Consider the following 25830-nt stretch of genomic DNA (forward strand, 5'->3'; position numbering starts at 1 on the left):
TGTCTCAGATCTGTGGTTCTGAAATTCTCTGGTTGGGGTTGGGCTGTTTCTGGGTCACAGCCAGAGTGCTGACAGCTGGAGTGACCTCGCAGGGCCAGCCAGCTGACAGGCTGTCCCCAGGGCCCGGCCTCTACCCTCCCTGCCCCATCCCCACCCCCAGGAGAGTCGTCTCTCTGGAGAGAACTCTATGTCCCCAGGAGGACAGCTGCTGAGTGAGGCAGGCCCAGTAAGAAGCAGAGAATGGTGGCAGTGGTCACACATGGGCTGGAGGGTCAGAGAGGCTGCGAAGGGGCTAGCATCCCTTTGGGCAGCCATGGGAATTCTCAGGGACACAGGCCAGACACAGGCAATCACCCTGGGAAGGCAGACCTGGGGATGACTCCAGAGATATGGAAACAAAAAAATAACTACCCTCCTTCAGTAAACAGGAAGGAAATCAATACACGGATGAGTAACTGTCCTCTGATCACCTGTTAGGTTTTTCGAGACCACGCCCCTTGGAAGCATCCTGAACAGATTTTCATCTGATTGTAACACCATCGACCAGGTACACAAGATCGCAATGACGTATGTCCCCAGTCCAAAGAGAAGCCAGGTCCCCAGGAGCTTCTCCTGTCTGATGCTGGCTTCCCCAGATCAGCTGATCAGAGCCTTGGGCTAAGAACCTAGTGGGCTCCATCTGATTATAATGCTGCCTCAGGACCTGGGGCCTCCCCTGGGAGACTCTCCTAATGAGGCTGAAGGAAACCACATCCCTTTGGCTTCTGCCCAAGCCCACTCTGGCTCACAAGAAGGTTCCAGCATACTCTGCACCAAGGTGACTGATTTTCTGGAGAACAAGCATTTTGATTCTGCCTATGTCCTTTATTCTTCATCGTACTAAATGGTGAAAAGGCAAAGTCCTAATGCCTGGCCTCAGGGAGCCTACAGTGTAGCTGTAGGGATAAGACATGGGCCAGTAGTAAAGGAAGAGCAAAACCTGGCAGCAGGTAACACGCTGAAGATGACCAAATACCAAAACTCACCTCCCAGAACTTCCCTGGTGTCCAGTGGAAGAATTCGTCTTCCAATGCAGCAGATGAGAGTTCAATTCCTGGTGGGGGAACTAAGATCCCCCATGCTGCAGAGCAACTAAGCCCACGTGCCGCAGTGGCTAAGCCCAGAGGGCCTCAGCTAGAGAGCCTGTGTGCCACAAACTACAGAGCCCAAGAGCTCTGGAACCCGCAGGCTGCTCCCACATACCACAACCAAGATCCCACGTGCCACAACTAAGACTCAATGCAGACATACATAAATAAATATATATATTTTAAACGCTTTGAAAAAAAAATTCACCTCCCTTTCTCACCCTTCCTTCCCGCAGCACATCCCGTCTACGCTGGAGTGCCTGAGCCGCTCCACCCTGCTCTGTGTCTCAGCTCTGGCCGTCATCTCCTATGTCACACCGGTGTTCCTCGTGGCCCTCCTGCCCCTGGCTGTTGTGTGCTACTTCATCCAGAAGTATTTCCGGGTGGCATCCAGGTGATGGCAGCACTTGCCAGTGGGGGTGAGGGATAGGAGCTGCTTTGCAATAGTCACTTCAGCTCTGTTATCAGAATCATTATAGAAGTGGTAGAGTCATGTCCCCTTCCCCAAAATGAAAATAGAAATATTCATATTCCACTGTCCTAATACAAGCATCTGGCAGCACACACACTGCAGTTACTATCTGGACTATTTCCTGGGGTGATATGCTCAGGAATGGGATCACTAGGTCAGGGTGTATACATGCGACTATGCCCTTCATTCATTTTGCCAAAATGCTTCCCAGAAGGATTGTATGATTCTAGTGTCCAGGCTGATTGCTGATGCATAAAATCAGAGGGCACCTGATGTGACGGGTCTGATGGCAATCAGACCTCCCAACTCACGTGGGTCCAGAGCAAGGATAGAAAAATCCCTGACTTGAGGGAGCTTCTCACGGCCTTTCTCATTGATCACATTCACCTTCATGGGCCGTGGAACCATGCATGGCTCTTTCCTACTCAAAATTTTCTAAGAATGTTTTCTAAGAAGTTCTTTCTGGGAGTGATTCTATTAAGCTCACAGATTCAAAGATTTGTAGGGCCAATTTTTAAGAGCCTCTAGGCCAGTGTTTCTCAAACTGCCAACCACAACCTATCAGTGGGTCATGATATCAGTATCATAGATCACAACCAGTTTTTCAATGAAATAGAAAATATATAGAAAATATCAGGCTGTATTCGCACACAGTAACAATAAGCTTTGCTTGATAAACCTTTGTTTTGGCTGTGTATGGGTGTGTGTGTGTGGGGGGGTGCACGTTTGTGTACTGATTTGTAATATAATGTTTGTTACTGGGGTTGTGGTCAGAAAGGTTAAGGATGTCTCCCAAGTACACAGAGTTTGTTAGAAATGAATCAAAATACTGATTGGGCATTATAATAATAATTAAATTTAGATACATATTGGGTACAATTACCTTGCCCGCAAGGATCAAGATCTGTATAAATGGCTTTTTGCCTGGTTGATCTGGAATCCCTTGGTACCCACGAAGAACAAAGTGCATTGATATCCATAAAATCACAGAGGCTTTTTAAACACTATACAAGCTGTTCTACAAAGTTCATTTCTTCTGCCAGAGAAACCACCCTATTCCCCTGGCATCCACTCTGGCTGTGGGTGTGGTTTGTCCAGGAAAGCTGCTTCCTGCATTCCAACCTGGCCTCCCGGGCACTAATACACTTGTCAAGGTGCAGCTGTGGGGAGCAGGAGCAAATTCTGTTGCCATGGAAACCACTGGCCTTTCCCTCTCAAGGAGCTCTTTAGATCCTGGCCTGTGATGTGCCAACACCTGTGGTGGTTACTGGGGAGTTTGGTCCTCCTGTTCCTTTGCCTGGCTGTTAAGGTTGTTCACCTCTGAAAGGGAAGCAACACTGCCTGTAGAGCCTCACCACAGAGTGAGGCGCTGCAGCAAAGCCAGCGGACAGATGCAGACGCGAGGTGGATGACGTGCGTGGTAACGGTAACCCTTCAACATGCTCTGCTTAAGCATCTGCATGAATGAGATGGGGTGGTACCCTCCTCTTCCCTCTTCACAGGCGAGAAACTGAGGCCCAGAGGGGTGAAGCCATTTGGCCCCACAATGGTAGGGGTGGAGCTACGATTCACACCCAGGCTGAGCCCCGACCTACCATCTTAACCATTAGGTTCTGCTCCCCGCTTCCCCCACAGGGACCTGCAGCAGCTGGACGACACCACCCAGCTCCCGCTGCTCTCGCACTTTGCTGAAACTGTGGAAGGCCTCACCACCATCCGGGCCTTCAGGTACCAGATTCACCCTGGAGGGTAGGGGAGTGGGGATGGGGCCAGGGTCACAGGTCATGGGATTTGATTCTCAGGGCTCCACTTAGGAAAGCGCAGAACACATGTCTGCCAGCCCCCCATCAGGCCCTGAGGCCGGTCCACCCGAGGGGTCAGGTCCACTGGGCTCCAGCTGCATGATCTAGAGGGGAGATTCTCAGACCTAGAGCCAAGCCCAGGGCCTCTGTGAAAAGGTAAAATGTGAAAAGAGACAAGGCCGAGACAATTCCTCATAAATCTATGTGAAAAGGCCCTCACAGGGTGTGGGCCAGTCCTGAGGCCATCTTTCATTGAGACATTACTGTGAGCCAAACACTAGTATGCTGAGTACTTTACATGCCAGTACTCATTCATTCTGCCCTGCAATCTGACATGGAAAGCTTGATGAGTCCCATTTCTCAGGTAAGAAAATTGAGGTTCTCTGTAAGGTTTCACAAAGTCCAGATTTGAAGCTGGCTTGTTCATTCAACAAACATTTACTGAGTGTTCACCCAGCCCCTTGCCAGGCACTGAAAAGATGGAAATAATTCAGATGAGCCCATACCCTGGAGGCATTTACAGTGTCAGCTTTGAGCAGGCCAGGACAAACCCATGTGCCAGGTACTCTGAAAGAAAGGCTATGGTAGCACAGCAGGGAGGCAGTCATGGAAGCCTTCACTGAGGAGGTGGCATTAGTGCTGGGACTCAAAGAGTAGGTAAGAGTTCACCAGACATAGAAACTTACCCCAGCGTCAGTGCCCTGCCATCCTCTTGCCACTCTGAGTTGTGGTGTTCAGCATGACAGGGGCATCTGAGGCTGCCTTGGGAGTGGGGGTTAGAACTGTTGTTCCCCACCTCAGTCTCTGTCTGAAATATTAGAGCATCTGTCCTCTGGATAGACACGTTAGAGACATCTGACCCAGATTCTGGGCCCTGGTCTCTAAGCCTCAGAGAGTGACTCTAGGTTATTTTTAGGATAACATAGCTGCACGGGGCATGCCAATAACCATGCGGCACTGGCCTTGTGTCCAGGAACCCTGGGGCTCAAGGAGAGAGTCTAAGGAGGCTTCTATCTCCTTCCTCCAACCCCCAAAGTCCAGCTGCCCAGACTCCTGGTGCCACACCGCAGCCCCAGTTCACTCCTTGGGGATCTGGGGCCAATGGGAAGTCCTCTTTGGGGTCTCATCTGAGTAAAGCAAAGCTGAACCCTGCCCTGGCCTTGGCCCTGCTCCCTGGACCTCCCCTGCCGCTGTGTGAGCCTGTGCCGTCTTCCCCACGGAATACTCCCTGGAGCCTGGCCTGACTCCAGGGTTTCCTCCCAGCTTTGTCCTCTTCTCCAGTCTGAACTCCCTAGTTCTTCCACCCTTTGGATCCCTCAACACTCCCAGGCCAACCTCTACTCTAACTTTTGGTGATGCTCCTCTTAGAATTGGTATCCTGGAGGCCTTCAGGCTGGGCCTGGGGCAGAGAGATTGTGACTTTCCTCGAGTGGGCCAGACCCCCTAGACAGGATCTGCGTGGATGCCAGCATCCTTGCCTCAACCAAGCCTATGGTCGGCTAGAGAAACTGCTCCTCTGGAGGCCTACTCCACATTGCACCGACACAGTGGATGATTTTTAAATTTGAATGAAGGACTTTTTAAAATCATCCCTGAAGGTGTTGAATTCATTGGCTTTTGCCCAGCAGCCTGCCCTGCCAAGAGCAAACTAGTGATTATTTATTGGTTGTACACTTCCTGTGTGCCAGGCATGTGTGTGGATTATAACATTTAATCCTCACAAGAGCCTCGTGACATAGGTAGGAGAAGCCCCATTCTACAGATGGGGCCGAGTAACCAGCCCGAGGTCACACAAACAGTGAGAGCTGGTTCTGGGCTTGGGACCCAGGTCTGGCTGACCCTCTGGTTTTCCTGGAAGCCCTACTTTTTATCCCCCCAAAAGTTTCAAGGATGCCCAACACTGAGTGATTGTTTCAGTTCACGAAGGAACTATTACTAGCCCCGTGAAAAAACTTAGTTTCAGTCCTGAAACATAGCCGGTAATAGTAATACTCAGACTCTAGCCTGCTTCTGCACGACTCCAAATCTGGGGCTCTTTCCACATTCCTTACATCATCACACACCTATCACAGAAGCCCCATCTCACATGCACCTTCATGCACACCCACCCCTCAGGCCAGTCACACACGCTTCAGACGCTCCAGTTACACGAGCACTCACACATGTACATCTCCAACATGCACTTACTCACTCAAGCCCTCAGACATATGGTTTCACACTCCCATAAGATACATCACCCCATCACACACACATCTACCCTGTGGTTGGGCAATCACACCCTCTCACACCCCAGAGATTCACTTTGCTCTCCTCAGACACATGGTTCAAACTCAGACCCTTCACCCAGAAACAAAGCAGAACAAACATCTTCTGGGAGTGAAACGCAAATGCCCAAAAAGGTTCATCTTGAGTCCCTCTGAGTCCCATCGGTTGTTTCCCTGAGACCGTGTTGAGATGGCTTTCCTTTATTCACCATCAAACAAGCACAGCTGCCCGCTTCTGTCGGCCTGGCCCAGGGTCTGACGAGGTGGCCAAGGAGAGTGACACCAGGAGCCCAGGCTGGTCAGAGAGAAGAGGCAGATCATACAGAGTAACATGAGGGAGAACATGAGGAGGGCACGAGAACAGGGAAGAAGCCTCCAGAGTTCCTTGCACAGAAAATCCCATCTATCTTAGAGGGATAGAAGGTTCGTTCACTCAACAGATACTTATTGACAGTGCCAGGTGCTGGGGATAGGGTTTCCCAGGTGGTGCTTGTGGTAAAGAACCTGCCTGCCAATGCAGGAGTCATAAGAGACGTGGGTTTGATCCCTGGGTTGGGAAGATCCCTGGAGGAGGAAATGGCAACCCACTCCAGTATCTTTGCCTGGAGAGAGGAGCCTTGCGGGCTACAGTTCACAGGGTCACGAAGACTTAGACACGACTCAGCCACTGAGCACACACAAGTGCTGGGGATACATTAGTGACCAAAACAGACAAGGTCTCCATCCTCGAGGAGTTTACAGGCTAGTGAGGGAGATCGATGATAAATAGCTAGAGAAATTAATATATGAGCAGAGATTATGAAACAAACAGGCTGCAGAGATGGAGAACAATAGGCCAGGAAAGGCCGCTCTGAAGAGATGTCATTTAAGGTAAAGCCTGAAGGTTGAGAGAAATCAGCCTTGGGTAGAGCAGAGGAGAAAACATTCCAGGCAAAGAGAACAGCATGATAAAAGGCCTTGGGTGGGGAGGAACTTGGCATTGTCACAAAACTGAAAAGAGGCAAGCAATGTAATAAATTACTTTGCTGTCATTTCTGTGGCTGCAATGCAGTGAGCAAGGGGATTTGTGGCATGGAAGGAGGCTGGTGAGGTTGGCAGGGACTGGTTCCCACAGGCGAGAAAATGGTTCTTTATCCTAAAAAGTCTTTCATATTCTTAGCATCAGAGAGATAGGATGCAATTCATAATTTGGGAAGCTTATGCTGGCTTCTGTGTGGAGAGTGGACTGTAGAGAGATGGCAGGTAGACCTGTTAGGAAGCTGATGCTATAGTCCAGGTGAGTTTGTGGTGGGCAGGGAGCAGGCGAGAGGCAGGCAGAGAGGCAAGGTCAGTACTGGAGGTGGTCAGAAGAGGACTGAGGGATTGGATGTGAATCAGATGATTGGATGTAAATCAGGTTTCTGGCCTGAGCAATGGGCTGGACGGAGGAGCCCTTTCATGTAAGAGGGAAGCCCTACAGAGGAGAACTGGTCTTGGAGTGAAAACAAGAGTCTGAAGGAGGTGGCGCTCTTGACAGGTATGAATAAGAAGAAGGGAGCTGGTAAGGCATTCCAGAGAGGAGAGGTGTACATCAGGTGGCAGAGGTGGCATGTTTCAGGGCTGCAGGTGAGGAGGGTCCCAGGGGCTTCATGGACCAAGATGATTCCCCCTCACCCTCCTGATCCTCCCTCCAGGTACGAGGCCCGGTTCCAGCAGAAGCTCCTTGAATACACAGACTCCAACAACATCGCCTCCCTCTTCCTCACGGCCGCCAACAGGTGGCTAGAAGTCCGCATGGCAAGTGCCTCCCCCCACCCCCCAGCCCCGGGACAGGGGGCTCTGATAGCGCTGTGCTGCCAGAGCAAGGGCCAAACGGGCCAGAGGGCGGGAAGGCAGGATGGATGCTGACCCAGGTGCGCACACGGGGTGGGTGCGGAGCCCTCCTGCGTCTCCCAACCCTGGGGGTTCTCCCTGTGTCTGCCCTTGGCCTCCTCTTCCCTCTCTCACTGCCTGGAGGCTTGTGTGTCTGAGGTGTGGGCCAAGGGGGAGAACAGTTGTGCGTTGAGCTGTGACAAGTGTGTGTGTCTGGAGTGGGTCATATGGCACGTGGGGCCAGCTGGTGAGGTATGCGTTTGGGCATGGGGGTGGGGGGAGCACTGCTGTGTGCACACGGTGACTCCCGGGGCTCCAGCCTTCACGCCCTCCTGCGTGTCTGACGATGTGTATGTGCAGTGCGGGGCTGGGGTTGAGTCTCAGCTGAGCTGCTCTCTGTCCTAAGGGAGTGGGTGTGGGTTGGGGCGGTGTGCTGTGGCCATAGCGCCCACTGAGGGCCCAGGCCAGCCCCGCTCCCTCCACAGGAGTACATTGGTGCGTGTGTGGTCCTCATCGCGGCTGTGACCTCCATCTCCAACTCCCTGCACAAGGAGCTCTCTGCCGGCCTGGTGGGCCTGGGCCTCACCTACGCCCTAATGGTGAGTGGTGACAGGCGGGGCAGGAGAGGGGGTAGACACCAGCAGACATCAGGGCACCCCCTCCCCTGACTGAGATGCTCCTGGGCCTTCTCCCTCCACCCGGCTACACCAAGTCTGATGCCAGAGGGACCATGTGGGCAGGAGGGCTCCCTGCAGGTCCCCACCCCTTCACCCAGGCCTGGGCCCCAGATGGGTGCTGGGTGAGGATCCACATTCACTGTAACCCCCAGGGAAGGCACCCTGGGCTGTAAGAAGAGCCATCCCAGGGCCCAGGGACAGGACCAGGGGATCACCAATGGGACCAGGTGACTGGCTTGCTCCCTGCAGGTGTCCAACTACCTCAACTGGATGGTGAGGAACCTGGCGGACATGGAGCTCCAGCTGGGGGCCGTGAAACGCATCCACGGGCTGCTGAAAACTGAAGCGGAGAGCTACGAGGGACTGCTGGGTGAGGGGCGCGGGAGGACTCCCGGAGAAACAGCCCAGCGTGGATGTGTGTTTAGGTTGAGGAGGCACGAGGAACCTGGGGGTGGTGGGGGGCACTCCTGGATACCAGCTGTGGCCCATGCCTGGCAGCTGAGACCCCCACACTGGCCCCCAGCACCATCGCTGATCCCCAAGAACTGGCCAGACCAAGGCAAGATCCAGATCCAGAACCTGAGTGTGCGCTACGACAGCTCCCTGAAGCCGGTGCTGAAGCACGTCAATGCCCTCATCTCCCCTGGACAGAAGGTAGGGGCGGGGAGAGCTGGACAGCACCCCCAGGGTCGCCTTCTGACCCTCAGGGCCCTCCAGATCTCACACCCATCCAGCCCCTCAGTCTCCCAGCCCTGGGCCTCTCCCTTTCTCCTCCTGCTGCCCCCACTCACCCACCATGGAGACAGACACCACAGACTCCGTGGGCTCAGAGGTGCTTTGTCAGGGCCCCCTGCAAACGGCCAGGGGCTCTCCCAGGACACTGGTCCCTGAACTTCAGAGCAGAGTCCTGGGGCAGAGAGCGAGGGCCTGTCCTGGGGAGGAAGCCCCCCGTCTGGCACTGATCTGACTTTGATTGACCCCCTCTGCCTCTCCTCCTGTCTTTCTCACTTCATCATTGTCTGTGGCTGCCCGTCTTACTCTCCCTGACCTTTCGATATACTTCTGTCCCTGCCTCTCCGGTCCTTCTGTATCGCCATCTCTGTCTCTGGGTTGGTCCCTGATGATCATTTCTGTAGGCATCCATGGGCAGGAAGCTATGGGGTAAGGGATGACTCCAGTTTAAGGCGGGGCACACCTTGCGGCCCACACTCGGCCACCCTGTGCCCTCCTGCCACACCCCACTGAGAGTGCTCCAGTGCCCCCACCTCCCCTGAGGCCCTGTACCCGACACAGCCACACCCACACGCAGCCAGGCAAGCCGGAGCCCCCTCTGGAGCCACTGCAGGAAACAAGCCCGAATCCAGGACCAGCGCTGGCTGAAGAGACACTCCCACGCCCGCACAGCCCAGAGTCAGCCCTCACGGCTCCCAGCCGCCCCAGTGCCCACAGCATGGCTGCTCTTCTCCTTCCAGATTGGCATCTGTGGCCGCACAGGCAGTGGGAAGTCCTCCTTCTCTCTCGCCTTCTTCCGCATGGTGGACATGTTCGAAGGTGAGCCGTATGACAGGCATCCCACAGCCACCAGACGGGATCGCAGTCCTGGGTTTGCTCAGAAGTCACAGGAGGCCCAGCCGTTGCCGCCTTCCCCTGCATCCTCATTGGGACCCATGTCCCAGGCGGACCCTGTCCCCAGCGCCATCATCTCCCCGCTCCCTGGTGCCCCACCTGTGATACTGTCTCCTCACAGGGCGAATCATCATCGACGGCATCGACATCGCCAAACTGCCACTGCACACCCTGCGCTCGCGCCTCTCCATCATCCTGCAGGACCCCGTCCTCTTTAGCGGCACCATCCGGTGAGCCCCTTACCCCACTGCCAGGCCCACCCCAGCCCCAGGCCCAGCTCCACTCCTCCAGATCTGGGCAGAGAGAGGAGAGAATGGCAAGGCCAGGGGCAGCCCTGCTCCAGCTCTGGCATAAAGGGTTGGCATTGGTTCTTTAGAGCTGCACCCTGATGCCTTTCTCTTTCCTGCGGCGCCCAGGTAGGGATCTCCCACTCCTCAGGCCTGGGTGCTTTCCTCCCCCCTCCCACAGCCAGCAGCTTGCTGCTGCCTCCCAGCCAAGCCCCCAAGTCAAACGGGTCCCTCACAGCTCCCTTTTCCAGCCTTGCCCACTGCACGTACCCTGGGAATGGAGCCAGGACCCTGCTCCCCTCCCAAAGGGCTTTGTGTGTCACCCTCCAGATTTAACCTGGACCCAGAGCGGAAGTGCTCCGACAGCACGCTGTGGGAGGCCCTGGAGATAGCCCAGCTGAAGCTGGTGGTGAAGGCGCTACCAGGAGGCCTTGGTAACTACTCCTGGCTGAGCACTGGCTGGGCACTCAGGGACACCTGTAAGGGCTGGGGATGGACGACTCACACCCACATCAACTTCACCCAGAGTTTAGAGTCTAGGGTCTGGCAGGACCCCAGAAACCATCGAGTTCTATCTCTTACCATACAGAAGCTCAGCGAGGTCATGTGACTTGTCCCAGGTCACACAACTGGTCAGTTCAGGATCTGGCCCCTCCTGCAGGGCACAGGGGGGACAGTAAGGGTCACTGTGACACAGAGCTTGCAAGTCCCTGATACCATGTCCCGCCCTCCCCATCCACCTACTTGCCCTATTCCACCCTGAGGAAGGAGAGACTGACTCAGGGATCACAGGCACAGCTCACTCATCAAGGCTACTGAGAAGAGTCTGTCCCCAACCCGAGGGGTGGCGGGGGCGTCAGCAGAGCCTTGGTGTACCTGCTGCAACCCCTGGGGCAGTGGGGGCCAGCCAAGCCTTGGCTTCAGAAAATTACCCCACCACAGCCCACACATATGCCTGACGTACACACTCTGTGCTCACACCTCCTCCCAGTACTGCCCAGGGCCACAGCCGCGCATAACTCCTGGGGACGCTCTTCTCTTTGTAACTCCTGTAATTCCCGTGTTGTGTAAGGTGCAGCCACCCTGCACACACCTCTACCCATGACACACACCTACATGTTAGCCCCTGTACACACATTCCCACACAAGCCACTCTATCCACTCAACTCACAACGCAGGGTTAACTCAGCGCTCCCTGGGGCTGTTTTCAGATGCCATCATCACGGAAGGCGGGGAGAACTTCAGCCAGGGCCAGAGGCAGCTGTTCTGCCTGGCCCGGGCCTTCGTGAGGAAGACCAGTATCTTCATCATGGATGAAGCCACGGCTTCCATCGACATGGCCACGGTCGGTGCTGGGCACACCCATGGGGCAGGGGTCTTGGAGACGGTTTTCAGGGGGTGTTAGGGAGAAGTTCAGAAAGTAGTCCTGAAGTTCAGGTTGCTTTTAGCATCAAGGGCCATTTGGGGCAGAAAAGGCAAAGACTGAGGGACTCTGATTTCAGCTAGTCTTAGGGCATGTTTATAACACACATATACACAAGCTGCACAGGGACCCACAGACTTCACACCCATCCCCCACCAGACAGCACACCCAGACACACTCACAGCCTGCATGTATGCACACATGCACACACACAGCTGAACTCCCAACAGGCAGAGCCCAGCCCCTGAATACTGGGAAGCAGGTTGGTCCTGTGGGGACTAGAGCCCCAGGGAGGGGGCAGGGCTGGGTTTGGGGGCACATGGGAACTGGGCCAGTAGCCAGGCCAGACCCCACCCCCTGGGCAGTTAAGCCAACAGCTGCTGCTCCCACCTGGCAGGAAAACATCCTCCAGAAAGTGGTGATGACGGCTTTCGCAGACCGCACCGTGGTCACCATCGCGGTAAGGGGCCCACCGATGGGGTGCAGGGGGACACCCGGAGAGAGGGCTGGCCTCCTGAGGCTATCATCAGCGGGCAGCCTCTGGGCTCACCTGCACCCCAAGAGAGAGCCCTGGGCAGTGCAGGGCAAGCAGCCTGGCAGGCTTGCAAGGAGTCTGGATTGCAGGATTTGGAGTGTAGGAGGATTTGCACCCACACTTCCCTTAGACTTGCTGTCTTTCTCCAGGTCCCAGGGTCCACCCCTGCCCCAAGGCCCTGTGAGCTAGGCTAGGGTTACTTCTCCAGAGCAAATGGGAGATGCAGGTGTTGGGGATCTCTGAGCAGATCTGAGACATGGTGGGGGAGAAGGTGGCATTAGTGGATGGAGGGTTTGGAGTCCCACCCTGGGAAAGGGCAGTCACCATGGAGACAGGACATTCTGGCCACATGCCTCCTCCTCCAAGATGCAGGAGGGATGCCTCAGTGGCCCCAGCCCTGCCCACACCACCCTGACAACCCCTCCTGCCTCGCCCAGCACCGCGTGCACACTATCCTGAGCGCAGACCTGGTGATCGTTCTGAAGCGCGGCGCCATCCTTGAGTTCGACAAGCCAGAGAAGCTGCTCAGCCGGAAGGACAGTGTCTTTGCCTCTTTTGTCCGTGCTGACAAGTGACCTACCACAGCCCAAGTGCCATCCCTGCCCCACCCCCCTGCCTGGGTTTTCTAACTGTAAATCACTTGTAAATAAAGAGATTGGTTATTTCCTACTGAAGGCCAGAGGTCATGGGTCTGGTGGGCAGGGACTGGGGTGGGCCATGGGTCCCATGGATCCAGTCTGACTTTAGCATCAAGCAGATCTGAGGAAGCCATGTGAGTGTGGCCAAAAGCACTTTCCCTCATCTGTGAAATGAGGGCTGTCTTCGTCTCCTAGATTGTGTTCTGCTGTAGCAAAACACCATAGCCCCGGCGGCTTAAACAGCAGAAATTTACTTTTGACAGTGCTAGAGAGTGGAAGTCCAAGATCAAGGTGTCACAGGCTTGGTTTCTCCTGAGGCCTCTCTCCTTCTAGCTGCATCTTCACATGGCCTTTCCTCTGTGTGCACACCCCTGGTCTCTCGCTCTCCTTCTTAGGATACTAGACATATTGGATGAGGCTGCACTTCTGTGACCTCATTTAACCTAATTACCTCTTCACTGGCCCTATCACATTGGAGGCTCCAACATATGAATTTCGGTCATATGATGTAAGTCAGTCCATAACAAGGTTATAGTATTTTCGTGATTATATCATCAGATAAGGTGGCAGATCTCCATACAGTCTGGTCCCTTTTCCTTCTTACTTTAATTCTTGGGTTAAAATTGTGGGTCCCCAGGTACACTGGATCAGTGCATTTCGATTACAAATGACAAGAACCCAACTCAGAGTGGCTTTAAAAAAAACTGGGATTTCTTGTCCTATGTGACTGAGAAGATCAGGAGGTGTACTGCTTCAAGCATGGCTGGATGCAGGTGTTTGCCATCAGGGCTGATGGATTCCGTCTTCCTGTCTCTCGCCCATGACGGATGGCTACTAGCACCTGCAGCGAACATCCTACCCCTCTGAAAAGGAGAGGGGCATGCATCATATGTCCCCCACTCCATCCCACACACAGGGACATTCAGAAGTTGACGAAGGGTGGCCCATCATCCTACCCCTCTGAAAAGGAGAGGGGCATGCATCATATGTCCCCCACTCCATCCCACACACAGGGACATTCAGAAGTTGACGAAGGGTGGCCCATCATCCTACCCCTCTGAAAAGGAGAGGGGCATGCATCATATGTCCCCCACTCCATCCCACACACAGGGACATTCAGAAGTTGACGAAGGGTGGCCCATCAGAGGGAAAGCACAGTACCTATACCACAAGTCAACCAGGTAGTGACTGGGAGGTGCTGGGCCCAGACACTGGGGAGACTACAACAGTTGTCCTCAGACTCCACAGTCATTGTGAGACAGGAGTGCACACCTGTCCCGGCAAGAAAGGAAGGTGCTTATTTCCATATCGCTTTATTATCATTTATATGTTTCCTTTAGTACTAGCTTTTCTGAGTACTGGGGTGCAGACACAGGCTGCAGCTTTGTCAGTTGCAAGGGGGTCAGAAGCAGACAATGTAAGGGAAACCCACCAGTCATTGGAGAGGGGCCCAGCACAGGCCCTTCTGGCTGTTCTAGGAGCCAGAGGAGCTCAGAAGGAAGAGCTCTGTGAGGCCTGGCAGGGTGCCTGGGAGACACAGGATTGAAGTTGATCATGGGAAGGGTAGGCATTTTATCTAAGCAGAGAGTTAAAGAAAAAGGCCCAAGAAGGGGAGGGAGAACAAGATCAGAGAGCCTTGAATGCCAGGACCAACCCAAGGTCTGGGACAAGCCTATGCACAATAGGAAAGTGAAGAAGGTTTCTGAGTGAGAGAGACCTGACAAATGCAGTGTTGGGGGGAGATAAGTATGAGGAGGTGAAGGATGGAGCACAGCAGGAGGCTGAGCTCTTTGGGCGGGGAGCAAGCCTTCCTACAAAGGGAAGAGCAAGGAATAGCTGAGGTCTCGGGGCCACCCTGTGAGGCAAGTCCTAGCCTTTCCAGCTCTGAGATGCCTCCGAGATGCCTCTGGGGGCCCAGCAACTCCCTCCACTGGGAAGGAGCAGAGCCTGAGGAGGGAAAAAAGGGTTCCCAATCCTCGTGTCTATGACCACCCCCCCCCCCCGCAAGGGATTAAAGGAAAGTAGCATAGGCACAGGGGCACATCACAGCTCACACTGAAGTCCTGCAGAGATGCCCAAGGTCATCTTAACCTAAATCTCTCTATAGCACCCCTGATGGCCCACCAACCATGATATGGACACCCCACAGATGAGGGTCATCTCTGGTCATTAGAACTGACTTTTCCATACATGCATGATGATTCCCTGGTGGCTCAGACAGTAAAGAACCCGCCTGCAATGGGTCGGGAAGACCCCCTAGAGAAGGGAATGGCAACCCACTCCAGTATTCTTGCCTGCAAAATCTCATGGACAGAGAAGCCTTGTGGGCTACAGTCTATGGGGTCACAAAAGAGGTGGACATGACTGAGTTACTAACACCTTCTTTCACTTTCTTTTCCACACATGAAATCAAAGCCTGCCGCTGTTCCACTCAGTATCTATACCAATTCTATATTTTGAGCCACACAAAATAACTAGTCTATCCTCCTTGGACACCAGGGGTTTCTGCAATAGTACACAAACTCCCTGGGAAGGCTCTCCAAGGCTTCTTTTCTGATGGCTGAACAGCTATAGTTGCCCCAGAGGTTTCCTGTGTAACTCTGTCTCCTTGAGCTCCCCTCTCTGCTCATCCTGTTTTCCCCTCCCCATCCTAAGCATTTCATCTCTGGTCAGTTCAGTCACTCAGTCGTGTCTGACTCTTTGCAACCCCATGGACTGCGGCACACCAGGCCTCCCTGTCCATCACCAACTCCCGGAGCTTGCTCAAACTCATGTCCATCGAGTTTGTGATGCCATCCAACCATCTTATTCTCTGTCATCCCCTTCTCCTCCTGCCTTCATCTGCATCTCTGGTAACACAGCCCCAAATCATGCTTACCATGAGTAGTAGAGGGGGCCCAAGCCACAGAACAACCCGAGGTAGATGCCTGCAGTAGAAACACCATTCCTCTCCAGGCCAAGAGCTTGAGCCCTCCCTACACCCCCCACACACAGTGCCCAAAACAGCCCTTTGACACAGCTCCTCAGACCTAGGTGCCTCCCATAACCTAAGGCAGACAAAATCATGTACCCCAGGAGGTGTAAAGCAAGCAACAGTAGCTTAAGTGCGTGCATGCTCAGCCGTGTCTTTACAACCCCATAACTGTGGCCCGCCAGGCTCCTCTGTCCATGAGATTTTCCAGGTAAGGATACTGGAGTGGGTTGCCATTTCCTTCTCCAGGGGATCTTCCAGACCCAGGAATCGAACCTGCGTCTTCTGCATCTCCTGCATTGGCAGGCTGATTCTTTACTGCTGAGCCATCCGGGAAGGCGCTGGTAGCTCAAACCCTCTTTAAAATGCAGGGGTGGTTTTACAAGGATGGGTCATGACTGAAGAAGATGCAACCACCCAGGCTTCTGGGCTTAAGCATCCAGCATTCTCTGCAGTGGGTGTTAAACTGTTTCTACACCTACTAAGGTACTTTTTTTCTGGGGAGGAAGTCCGTAGCTTTTATCAGATTCCCAAAGAATCCGTGACTCAGAAAATACTAAAAATCATCGCCAAGGAGAAGTGGTCTGTTGAGAAGTCCTCCGGCCACCTAATCTGCCCCTCACCCCAATACCAGGTTGTGACACAGCTCCTGTATCTCCTATCGCGGGGAACCCACAAAGCCCAGGCAGATACTGGCACAACCGACGATGGGAAAATTGGAGTAGGAGAGCCAGGACAACACGGAATCTGTCCCCAGAATGGGAGATCGGGTCGCGACTCCCTTCACTGCCCCTCACCCCGCCCTGATTTCATAGTGTGAGGGCTGGGAGGAACCTCTTCGGAGCATCTGATTGGGCAAAGTCCCCAAGCCAGACCTCGAGCTCGGGAGAAGGCAGGCGGGGGAGGTGAATGGCGAGGGGCGGGGCCTGCGCCGGTGCCCGCCCGCCCTCCAGCCCAGGAATAGGTCGGGCTCCCCCTGGCGGTCCCCGGCCCCTACTCCACGCCCCGGGCGCCCGGTGTCCTCAATCCTCTACCCGACCTAGCACAGGTCGGTCTCCGCGGGCCGACTGACGGACAGACGGGCCGCAGAACGACCCGCCGCGGGCGCCCGGGCAGCAGGAGGGGGCGGGGAGGCGAGGACTGCGGCTTGAAGAGCAGGAGCAGGTGCCGTGGCGACGGGCGGGAGAAGCAGGGACAGAGCGGCGGGCGGGGGCGCGGCGCCGGCGTGCGTGCGGCGGGCGCGGGGCCGGGAGGCCGCGACTCCGAGTTGAGCCCCGCCGGGTCGCGCCAAGGCGAGGGGATCTGGAGTGGGGCCGGGTGTACTGGCGACTCTGGAGGGCGCAGGATCCCAAGGAGACAGAGAGGACGAGAGCTGGAGGGGGATCGCAAATTGGCGAGAGCGCTTCGAGGGGCGGGGTAGGAAAAGAGGGAGCGTACCTGGAGGGGAGACCGTGTGAAACTGGAGCTTGGAGGGGAGCCCAGGGCGGAAATGGGCCAGACGGGAGACACGGTGGACGCTGTGTGAGGTCTGGTCAGCCGATAAGATCCGTAGGTGTGAGAAGGAAGGTTGAGAAGGAAGGCTCGGTGGGGAGAAGGGGTCCTAGGAAGACGCCTAGGGGTCGCCAGCGGGTGGAGGAGAGTTGACCTGGGATCCAGCGCCAGGTGGCGAACAGGCAGAGCGGAGGTGATTCAGTAGGCAGTGGGGCAGGTGGGCTGAGGCGTGAGGCTGGTATAAGGAAGTGAAGCAGGGGCCAGGTGGAAGTGAGGATGAGTCGAGTCTAGCTGGAGACGCGTCTCAGAAGTAAGACCAGTGCAGACTGAGGGTGGTCCCAGGGCGGGAACCCCACAGTAGGGAGAAGGCTCAGTCAGGGGTTGTCCCCCTCCTCCATGGGGGAGGCCTCTACCTGGTGGTCCCTGGAGCCATGCTGTCCCGCAAGGGCATCATCCCCGAGGAGTATGTGCTCACGCGACTAGCAGAGGACCCCGCAGAGCCCCGGTACCGTGCCCGTGAGCGGAAAGCCCGCTTCGTGTCCAAGAACGGCAACTGCAACGTGGCCCACAAGAACATCCGGGAGCAAGGCCGCTTCCTACAGGACGTGTTCACCACGCTGGTGGATCTCAAGTGGCCATACACGCTGCTCATCTTCACCATGTCCTTCCTGTGCAGCTGGCTGCTCTTTGCCATGGTCTGGTGGCTCATCGCCTTCGCCCACGGTGACCTGGCCCCTGGCGAGGGTGCCGCTGTGCCCTGCGTCACCAGCATCCACTCCTTTTCGTCTGCCTTCCTTTTCTCCATTGAGGTCCAGGTGACCATTGGTTTCGGCGGGCGCATGGTGACCGAGGAGTGCCCTCTGGCCATCCTGATCCTCATTGTGCAGAACATCGTGGGGCTCATGATCAACGCCATCATGCTGGGCTGCATCTTCATGAAGACGGCTCAGGCCCACCGGCGGGCCGAGACCCTCATCTTCAGCAAGCATGCGGTCATCGCCCTGCGCCACGGCCGCCTCTGCTTCATGCTGCGCGTGGGCGACCTCCGGAAGAGCATGATCATCAGTGCCACCATCCACATGCAGGTGGTGCGCAAGACCACCAGCCCTGAGGGTGAGGTGGTCCCCCTCCACCAGGTGGACATCCCCATGGAGAATGGTGTGGGTGGCAATAGCATCTTCCTGGTGGCTCCGCTCATCATCTACCACGTCATTGACGCCAACAGCCCGCTCTATGACCTGGCGCCCTGCGACCTGCACCACCATCAGGACCTTGAGATCATCGTCATCCTGGAAGGTGTGGTGGAAACCACGGGCATCACCACCCAGGCCCGCACCTCCTACCTGGCCGACGAGATCTTGTGGGGCCAGCGCTTTGTACCCATTGTGGCCGAGGAGGATGGCCGCTACTCTGTGGACTACTCCAAGTTTGGCAACACTATCAAAGTGCCCACGCCACTCTGCACAGCCCGCCAGCTTGAGGAGGACCCCAGCCTGCTGGATGTCCTGACCCTCGTCCGCGGGCCCTTGCGCAAGCGCACCGTGGCTGTGGCCAAGGCCAAGCCCAAGTTCAGCATCTCTCCAGACTCCCTGTCCTGAGCTCTGCTCCCTTGGGCTCCCTCCTTATGTGTGCGCACGCCAGTGTGGCATGGTATGTAGAGCGGACGTGGTGTGGGCCCCTCGGCCAGGCCAGGACCTTGTGTGAGGCTGGGCCCTCCAGCTCAGCCTCCCTGCCTGCTGCTCGCCCAGGGTGTTACAAGGCACCTGTCACTACTCTATTTCTGGCCTCAGCAGGAGCCTGCACTGGGTTATTTTTGTCCCTGCTCCTCCCAGCCCCAACTCAGGACTGGCTCGTCCTGCTCCCCTGCCCCAGACTGACAGAGCTGTGGAAAGGGTCAGGCCCTAAAGTTGGGTCTCCATCCGATCCTGGGCCCCCCGACCAACTGGCCACAAGCTGGGCAAATGGCTGGGGAAGAACAGGCCCCACATTGGAGGCCCGCTGCCCTGTTTCTGTGGCCCCAAGAGATGCCTGTGGTGAGGCCCCAGCCCCTACATGGTCCCTGAAAAAGTGATGGGCGAAAGGGTGGGCCTGGCCTGCTAGGAAGGGCAGGTGATGAGGGAGCACAGTAGAGCTGGAGAGTTGGAGAAGTGGAGCCCCTGCCCCCCGGGCATGCTCAGCAGAGAGGAGATGGCGCTGAGGGGCTTAGCTTTCTGAGCCCTGCTCAGGCTCGGGGAGGAGCGATAGGCCGCTTGCCTCTGACCTCAAAGCTTCTTTAATGGGGGCTCCATGGCCCAGGGCTGCTGCACCTGCCTGTTCCCATTCTGTCCCCCACCCTGGGAGGCTCTGGACTGAAAGAGGCTGAGAGAGACTGGGGTCCTGGGCCCACCACAGGCCTGGCTCCCCACCGGTGGCTGCCACTCACTTTGTCAAAAGGGTGGCCTTAGAGAGCCTTTGGATTGCTAGAAAAGGAAATGTTGGAAAGCACAGGATGGTGGGGGTGGGTGAGGTCCCTGAGGCAAAAAGGCCATTGATTGTGACCGGCTTGACCCCAAGCCAGACTCCTGGAGCAGTGCTATGTGTACTTGCCCAGAATCCTGCCTTCTTTGTCGTCAATAAAGCCTACCCCTTTGTGACCTAAACTCTGGGCTGTTCTTCTGGTGGGCAGGGAGGGCAAGGGCTGGTCGCTGCCAGCCCACATTTCAGAGGCTCCAGGGACCCTAGCTGGGAGGCCAGGAAAGGGACCTGGGGTTGGTCCTCTTCCGCTGTTCAGGGACACTTCCCTTCTCTGCCTCCGGTAGCCCAGCCCTGCCAGCCTATCTGACTGGCTCGATTGGGCACTCATCAGGCTTACAGCCCTGAGCCCTGCCTCCACTCCCAGGGATCTGCTGGAAGGCTGAGGTGCTCAAGGAAAGAGGCAGGGACGTCACTGGACGTCACATGTCCAGTGTGGCGACTGGAGCATTAGCTCTCAAAACAAGTGCTTTCGTTCACACCCTGGCTCGAGTTCTCAGCCTTCATCTAACGTAACCTCTCTGTGCTTCAGTTGCCTCATCTATAAAGTGGGGCTACTAATAGTACCGACCTCATAGAATTGCTTTGGGAGTAAATGAAGAGCACAAGTCAAATGCTTGAGTGCCTCGTCCATAGTAAGTGCTCAATAAATGTTAACAGTTGAGACTGCTGTTGAATCAGCTACATGATGAGACAACTGAGCAAGTGGATGCCAAGAGAGAAAGTGCTATTATGTGTCCCCTAGTGAGGAGTTTCTCTGCCTGAACTTACCTTCTACACTGTTTCCCCATCCAGCTCAGACCCTGATGACAGGGGCTGTGGCAGCACCTATTACCTATTTCTCTATCTCAACCCTCTGGACTCCATCCACCATGTGGCCACCAGAGTAGTCTTATTAAAAGACTTCATTCTTTCCAATGTCAAGTACCTCCAGTCGTTCCCCATTACCTTCTGGTCAAGGCTAGACACATAACCAGTCGTTTCAGGCTTTGCCTGACTTCTAGTCATTATAGCCTACTGTTCTCTGGCCAGGACCCTATGTAACCGCCGACCACCCTGGCAGCCTCAATATCCCCTCCCTGCATACAGCATTGATCTTCCTACCTCTGAGCTTTAGATGATGTTATTCCCTTTGCCTGGACTGTCCAGGCCTCATCTCTCCCTGTGGAAATCTATAAAAGTCCAAGCCACCATGATGCCTCCTTGAAGCCTCCCGATTCCTCTAGAAAGTGATGGTCCTGTCCCTTCCTCTGTGCTTGTGGGCATTCTACTTTTGCCAGTGTTTGTGGGTCTGTCTCCCCATTCCCAAGTCCATGGCTCCTTGAGGTCAGGGACTGTGCCTGATTGAGCACTGTGACTGTCTTTCAGTAAGTGCTGAATGAGTGAATGATGAATAATGTACAGGACAAGTCAAGGTCAGTGGTGCAATGTGAGGCCTGTAGAGGGCTTTGGTTGCATCAGTGAGAGTTTGTCCCAGGCTATTCCAGAGGCAGGGCTGAAGGACTAAGGAGCTGCTGGTTCAGGCTCTAAGATGCCCCATCCCTGTACCCACAGAAACACACCCTGCCCCCCATCCAAAAGCTGATTTTTTGCTGTGCTGACTTGTTTCTGGTTTAGAGGAAGGAGATGAGAAAGCTGTTCAAAGTTGGCCCAGGGTTCTGGGGACAGTACCTGGTTCTTAGTCTAAAGACTCAGTTTACCTGTCTTCAAGAACAGAGGAGGAGGTCAGACTCACTAATGAGAAGCGTCTGGGCAGCACCTTCCTTGGGGACCATTCAGAGTAACCTTCCTCCACTCCTTCATACACCTTTAAACAGTTGCTGCTACTGCTACTGCTAAGTCGCTTCAGTCGTGTCCGACTCTGTGCGACCCCATAGATGGCAGCCCGCCAGGCTCCTCCGTCCCTGGGATTCTCCAGGCAAGAATAATGGAGTGGGTTGCCATTTCCTTCTCCAATGCATGAAAGTGAAGTCGCTCAGTCGTGTCCGACTCTTAGCGACCCCATGGACTACAGCCTACCAGGCTCCTCCATCCATGGGATTTTCCAGGCAAGAGTAAACAGCTGGTGATAGTGAAATGGCAGAACTGAGGGCTTAGTGCCACCTGCTGGCCACAGACAAGACCCACTTGATCCCAGAAAATCAGAATCGCTGCTGCTGCTAAGTCACTACATTCGTGTTCGGCTCTGTGCGACACCATAGACGGCAGCCCACTAGGCTCCCCCGTCCCTGGGATTCTCCAGGCAAGAACAGTGGAGTGGGGTCCCATTGCCTTCTCCTAGTCCTGGGCTTTTCACGTTGTAAGATCCCTAGCATTTAGGCTTAACTCAGGGAAAAGCTGAAAAGCTCCAGGCATGGAAGGAGCAGCTGGACCAGACCTCCTTTGATCACCCCACAGATGTTCTTGTCCTCTAACAGTGCTCCCATCCTCTGGGGCCACCCATCTCTTTAAGGCACTTGTCTAACTATAGACAGAAGAGCTCCCCTAACCTCCCCTCAGCCTAGCAGGAAATTCTTTGAGAATTGTTTCTGATATTCTGCCTCCAGGGCATCATGTGATGGAGCAGTCTAAGCTCGTCCACACCCCATGTGCAGATCCCCCAGAAAGGTGTGTCTCATGTCACTGTGGTCCAGTGCTGAGGAAGGCGCTCTTCTCCCAATTTTCAGATGAGGAAATAGGATTGGACTTGGGGGTCACTTGCTAAGACCATACAGCTAGTAAGTGACAGGTCCAGTATTTGGCCCTGAGTCTATCTCACACCAAAGCTCTCTCCCTTCCCACTGCTGCAGGATCCCAGTGACCTGAGCATCACCTTTTACTAGGGGTGCCACCTTGCTCTTGGTTGTCAAAAACCACCACTGGCAGACGGATGTCTCTGGATCAAGAACAAGAGGGAAAGTGTAACTCAGAAAAGTCCCAGATTTGAGACTGATGCAGACTCATCTGTAAGTGACAGCCCAGATCATGTCCAAACACCAAAGGAGCCAGAGGGACTGCTACTGAGTCCAAGCTCATATTGCTCGCCACATGAGAGGCTGATAAATCAAGAGACCAGTTCTTGGGGCAAGGAATAGCAACTTTATTTAGAAAGTCAGTAGCCCAGGAAGATGGTGGACTCATGCCCCTCAGAACCATCTTGTGAGTTAGAATTCAGGCAACGGGAGGAAGTAAAAATCAAACATCTTTACTTGTTCTGGTCATCCTCCAGAGATGTGTTCATTGGTTCCTTTCTGCAGTCATTCATAGGTCATCAGGATGTTTCCTTTGAGCTGAACAAAGGTATTTTAGCTCAATACTCGTTACTTGGAAGGCAGGCTTCCCAGGGATGGGCCATTATGTATAATTCAACCTTACAGGCAACAGCCCTTTATTGGTTAATTTGTAATAGAATACAAAGTTTCTTCCCTATTACAGGACCTCACTGACACTTTTTCCCACTGGTGTCTATGAAGAACCCTCCATCTTCTGCCTTCTTTATGTGGACTGGGGTCCCTACCTTGCAGGCTCCCCCAACTCCAGCCAGTCAGGCGGCAGTGCAGACTGACGTTGCACATCTGCCATCCCTGTCTCCAACTCACACAGGTGTTGTGACATGTGTCCTGGGTCTCAGTCCTGAGCTCAGCAGAGAAGGGAAGCCAAGCCACCCTCTTCCAGTAGTGAAACTGAACTGCTAGGCTGGAGAAACTAGCCTACTTAGACATTCTGGAAAACTGCTCAGGCCTAATGCCTCTGGGTTTGGCATCTCCAGCCAGTCACCACACAGCCCACATGTGGCCCACCTAGGTGGCCCTCTGGTCTTTCTGCTGGGGAGGACTCAGCCAGCTTCTATGAACCCACTCTCCTCATGTATCATCCTCTCAGCTCTGTCCTGCTCTTGAGTTCCTCTCCAACGTCTTTTCTTAGGGAGAACTTTCCTAGAGTGCTTGCTGCAAAGAGTAGCTCTGGCTCCCCATACATCTCTGGGTTCACCTCTGAGGTCTCCCCAGGGCCAGTGTCAGACACCTTATTGTACTAAGACATGCAGAAGACCTGGAGGAAGAAGACATGAATGCTGCTGACCCCAGATTAGGGTAGGCTTGAATAACAACAGATCTGTTCCAACTTGAAAGGAGTTGGGGAAAGGCCAAACGATGGGATTAGAGTCAGAACTGGGTTCCAGAGGGTGGGCTTGTTGCATTAGAACCTAGAGTATTGGTGTCTCACTGTATCCTGCTGACTATACCAGCTGTCTTGCGTATCTCATTGTATGCACTGTTCGCTGAACCCAGGGTAGGTGAGGCGTGAACCAAGAGGCTGGAAGGAGATGCAAGGAGCCATAGGAACTGCAGACACATTTATTCTCTCCTGACTGGCACAGCACCCATGACAGCAGCCATAACATAACTTTAACATAGCTGTAATGTAGCCTTAATGCAGCCTCCAGGGCTTTTCAGGCGGAGCTTATATATACTTGCAGAACAAAAACAGCCTGTGGCCAAGAAGTACGTCGTGACATGTATGCATAGTGCTATAAATGATCTCAGCTCTTACATATTATTATTTACCAAACGTGTAAGAGCGAGAAACCGTGGAACAAGAGAAAGCCTGACTACTGCCACCACCAATTGCTCTTTCCCTACAATTGGCATCCTCGCTGCCAGGTCCACCTGCCTGGGGCATCGTATATCTTCATCTACCTACACTCTACTCTATTTCCACTCTGGAGTGATGTGAAAGGCAGGCCACCTACACTGGCCACCTTGGGTACAGGAGTGTAAACTTCTGTCTTTCCCCTGTCCTTAGGTCCTTCCAGGCATTGATGCCAATAATTGAAGCAGTGATACAAAGTGCATATGCAACTGCACAATTCATTACAGAACCCTGCTTCTACGCACTCTGACTTCACTTGACCAATTCCAGTTTTTCTCTCTATGCCACTGTTACTGGGGAAGAGAAGATAAATAAATACAGGGTAAATCAGTACATTTATTTATAATCACTACATTTATTTATAATCAGTACACTTATAAATACAGGATAAATTAGTACATTATCCTGATAAATAAAATCAGGATAAATAAATTCAGGGAAATAAGTACAGATCTGACTGAAACTTTGACACAGGTCTGCTATCTGTGAAGGGAGGAAGAAGGGATAATGAGGGATAGCATGCCATTAGCTTTCAAGCAAGTTTGAAACTACAGCAGATGCCTGAGATGCCATAGCTGGAACATGGTGGCTAAGTGGCTTTGAAAAATAAGTCTCATGCACTCAAGAGTCAGTTCTGTTGGCACTGATGATCTTAGCTAGACTTGCTGATGCGTTGAGGAAGCGGTCATCTGATCCAGTTCCAGCTTCGAGGGTCCCTTATCCTCCAGAAGTCTCTGTTTACAGTGTCTCTCATCCTCCAGCTTCCCCAGTGGCTCAAGCAGTAAAGAATCCACCTGGAATGCAGGAGACTTCGGTTCGATCTCTGGGTTGGGAAAAGCCCCTGGAGAAGGAAATGGCAACCCATTCCAGTGTTCTTGCTTGGAAAATTCCATGGACAGAGGAGCCTGGCAGACTACAGACCATAGTGTCATGAAGAGTTGGACAACATGAGCGCAGACTCTCTCCAGCAGGCACCATTTCCAGCATTTTACTGACCTAGGTTAAATAAGGAGAGTAAGTCCTATGAATCAGTTGGCCAACTTTAGACAAACAGCCTTTTTTCTTGATGAATCGATTGGTCTGCTTTTCCAAAAGCATTTATAATGAGATATACTAGCTATTGCACAGATTCTGCATCAGCAGGCCTGTAAATAATTGGGGGCAGTTTTATTACCCAAAAGCATTTAACTAATGCATTTAAACTGGCCTCGACAACAGTTTGAGTTGTTTTATTTGCTATTTGGACCATAGGGAATAACATGTTTGGAAACATGTTTTAGATTGGCAACACCCTCACTGGGGTTGGAAATTCTTGGTTAAACCAGTATAATTTGGGTGGTAAGTTATCCCATTGAGTTATTAACAAAATGTGCACAAATGGTAGGGAAGGAAATCCCCTCTCTGAGCCAAGGACTCTGTATGCGACAGCAGTACTGCAGCTCATATATCATTCACGGGCCTGGTGTGAACAACGAGGTCAGGCTTGATTCACAGTGAGCCGATTCATCAGGAGGAGGCAGAAGGGC

The 25830-nt window shown here is 53.9% G+C and overlaps 3 protein-coding genes across 6 annotated transcripts in view; 2 read left to right on the top strand and 1 right to left on the bottom strand.

The window, feature by feature from the left end:
- The window catches only part of ABCC8 (ATP binding cassette subfamily C member 8), a 79184-nt gene extending 66451 nt beyond the window's left edge, over positions 1-12733 (top strand). For all 4 annotated transcript variants that reach the window (XM_019975423.2, XM_070803582.1, XM_070803583.1 and 1 more), the window contains 13 exons: positions 478-547; positions 1364-1521; positions 3235-3327; positions 7339-7441; positions 8002-8115; positions 8443-8563; positions 8717-8847; positions 9666-9744; positions 9941-10049; positions 10437-10540; positions 11318-11451; positions 11927-11989; positions 12502-12733. In XM_019975423.2, coding sequence (XP_019830982.2) covers positions 478-547; positions 1364-1521; positions 3235-3327; positions 7339-7441; positions 8002-8115; positions 8443-8563; positions 8717-8847; positions 9666-9744; positions 9941-10049; positions 10437-10540; positions 11318-11451; positions 11927-11989; positions 12502-12639 — 1417 coding nt within the window. In that variant the 3' untranslated portion in view covers positions 12640-12733. The remainder of the gene's footprint in view (positions 1-477; positions 548-1363; positions 1522-3234; positions 3328-7338; positions 7442-8001; positions 8116-8442; positions 8564-8716; positions 8848-9665; positions 9745-9940; positions 10050-10436; positions 10541-11317; positions 11452-11926; positions 11990-12501) is intronic.
- A 3871-nt stretch (positions 12734-16604) lies between these two features.
- KCNJ11 (potassium inwardly rectifying channel subfamily J member 11) lies at positions 16605-19803 on the top strand. The gene has a single exon (XM_019975448.2). The coding sequence runs from the start codon at positions 17596-17598 to the stop codon at positions 18760-18762; it is 1167 nt and encodes a 388-aa protein (XP_019831007.1). The 5' UTR covers positions 16605-17595; the 3' UTR covers positions 18763-19803.
- A 4836-nt stretch (positions 19804-24639) lies between these two features.
- The window catches only part of NCR3LG1 (natural killer cell cytotoxicity receptor 3 ligand 1), a 35319-nt gene continuing 34128 nt past the window's right edge, over positions 24640-25830 (bottom strand). Inside the window, exon 7 of the mRNA XM_070803586.1 lies at positions 24640-25300. Coding sequence (XP_070659687.1) covers positions 24961-25300 — 340 coding nt within the window. The 3' untranslated portion in view covers positions 24640-24960. The remainder of the gene's footprint in view (positions 25301-25830) is intronic.

Source organism: Bos indicus, chromosome 15 (assembly GCF_029378745.1).
Source record: "Bos indicus isolate NIAB-ARS_2022 breed Sahiwal x Tharparkar chromosome 15, NIAB-ARS_B.indTharparkar_mat_pri_1.0, whole genome shotgun sequence".
NCBI classification, from domain to species: Eukaryota; Metazoa; Chordata; class Mammalia; order Artiodactyla; family Bovidae; genus Bos; species Bos indicus.

What these genes read in the sequence shown, in the direction of transcription:
- KCNJ11 (XM_019975448.2), top strand. Translation starts at nt 17,596, where the DNA reads ATGCTGTCCCGCAAGGGCATCATCCCCGAGGAGTATGTGCTCACGCGA.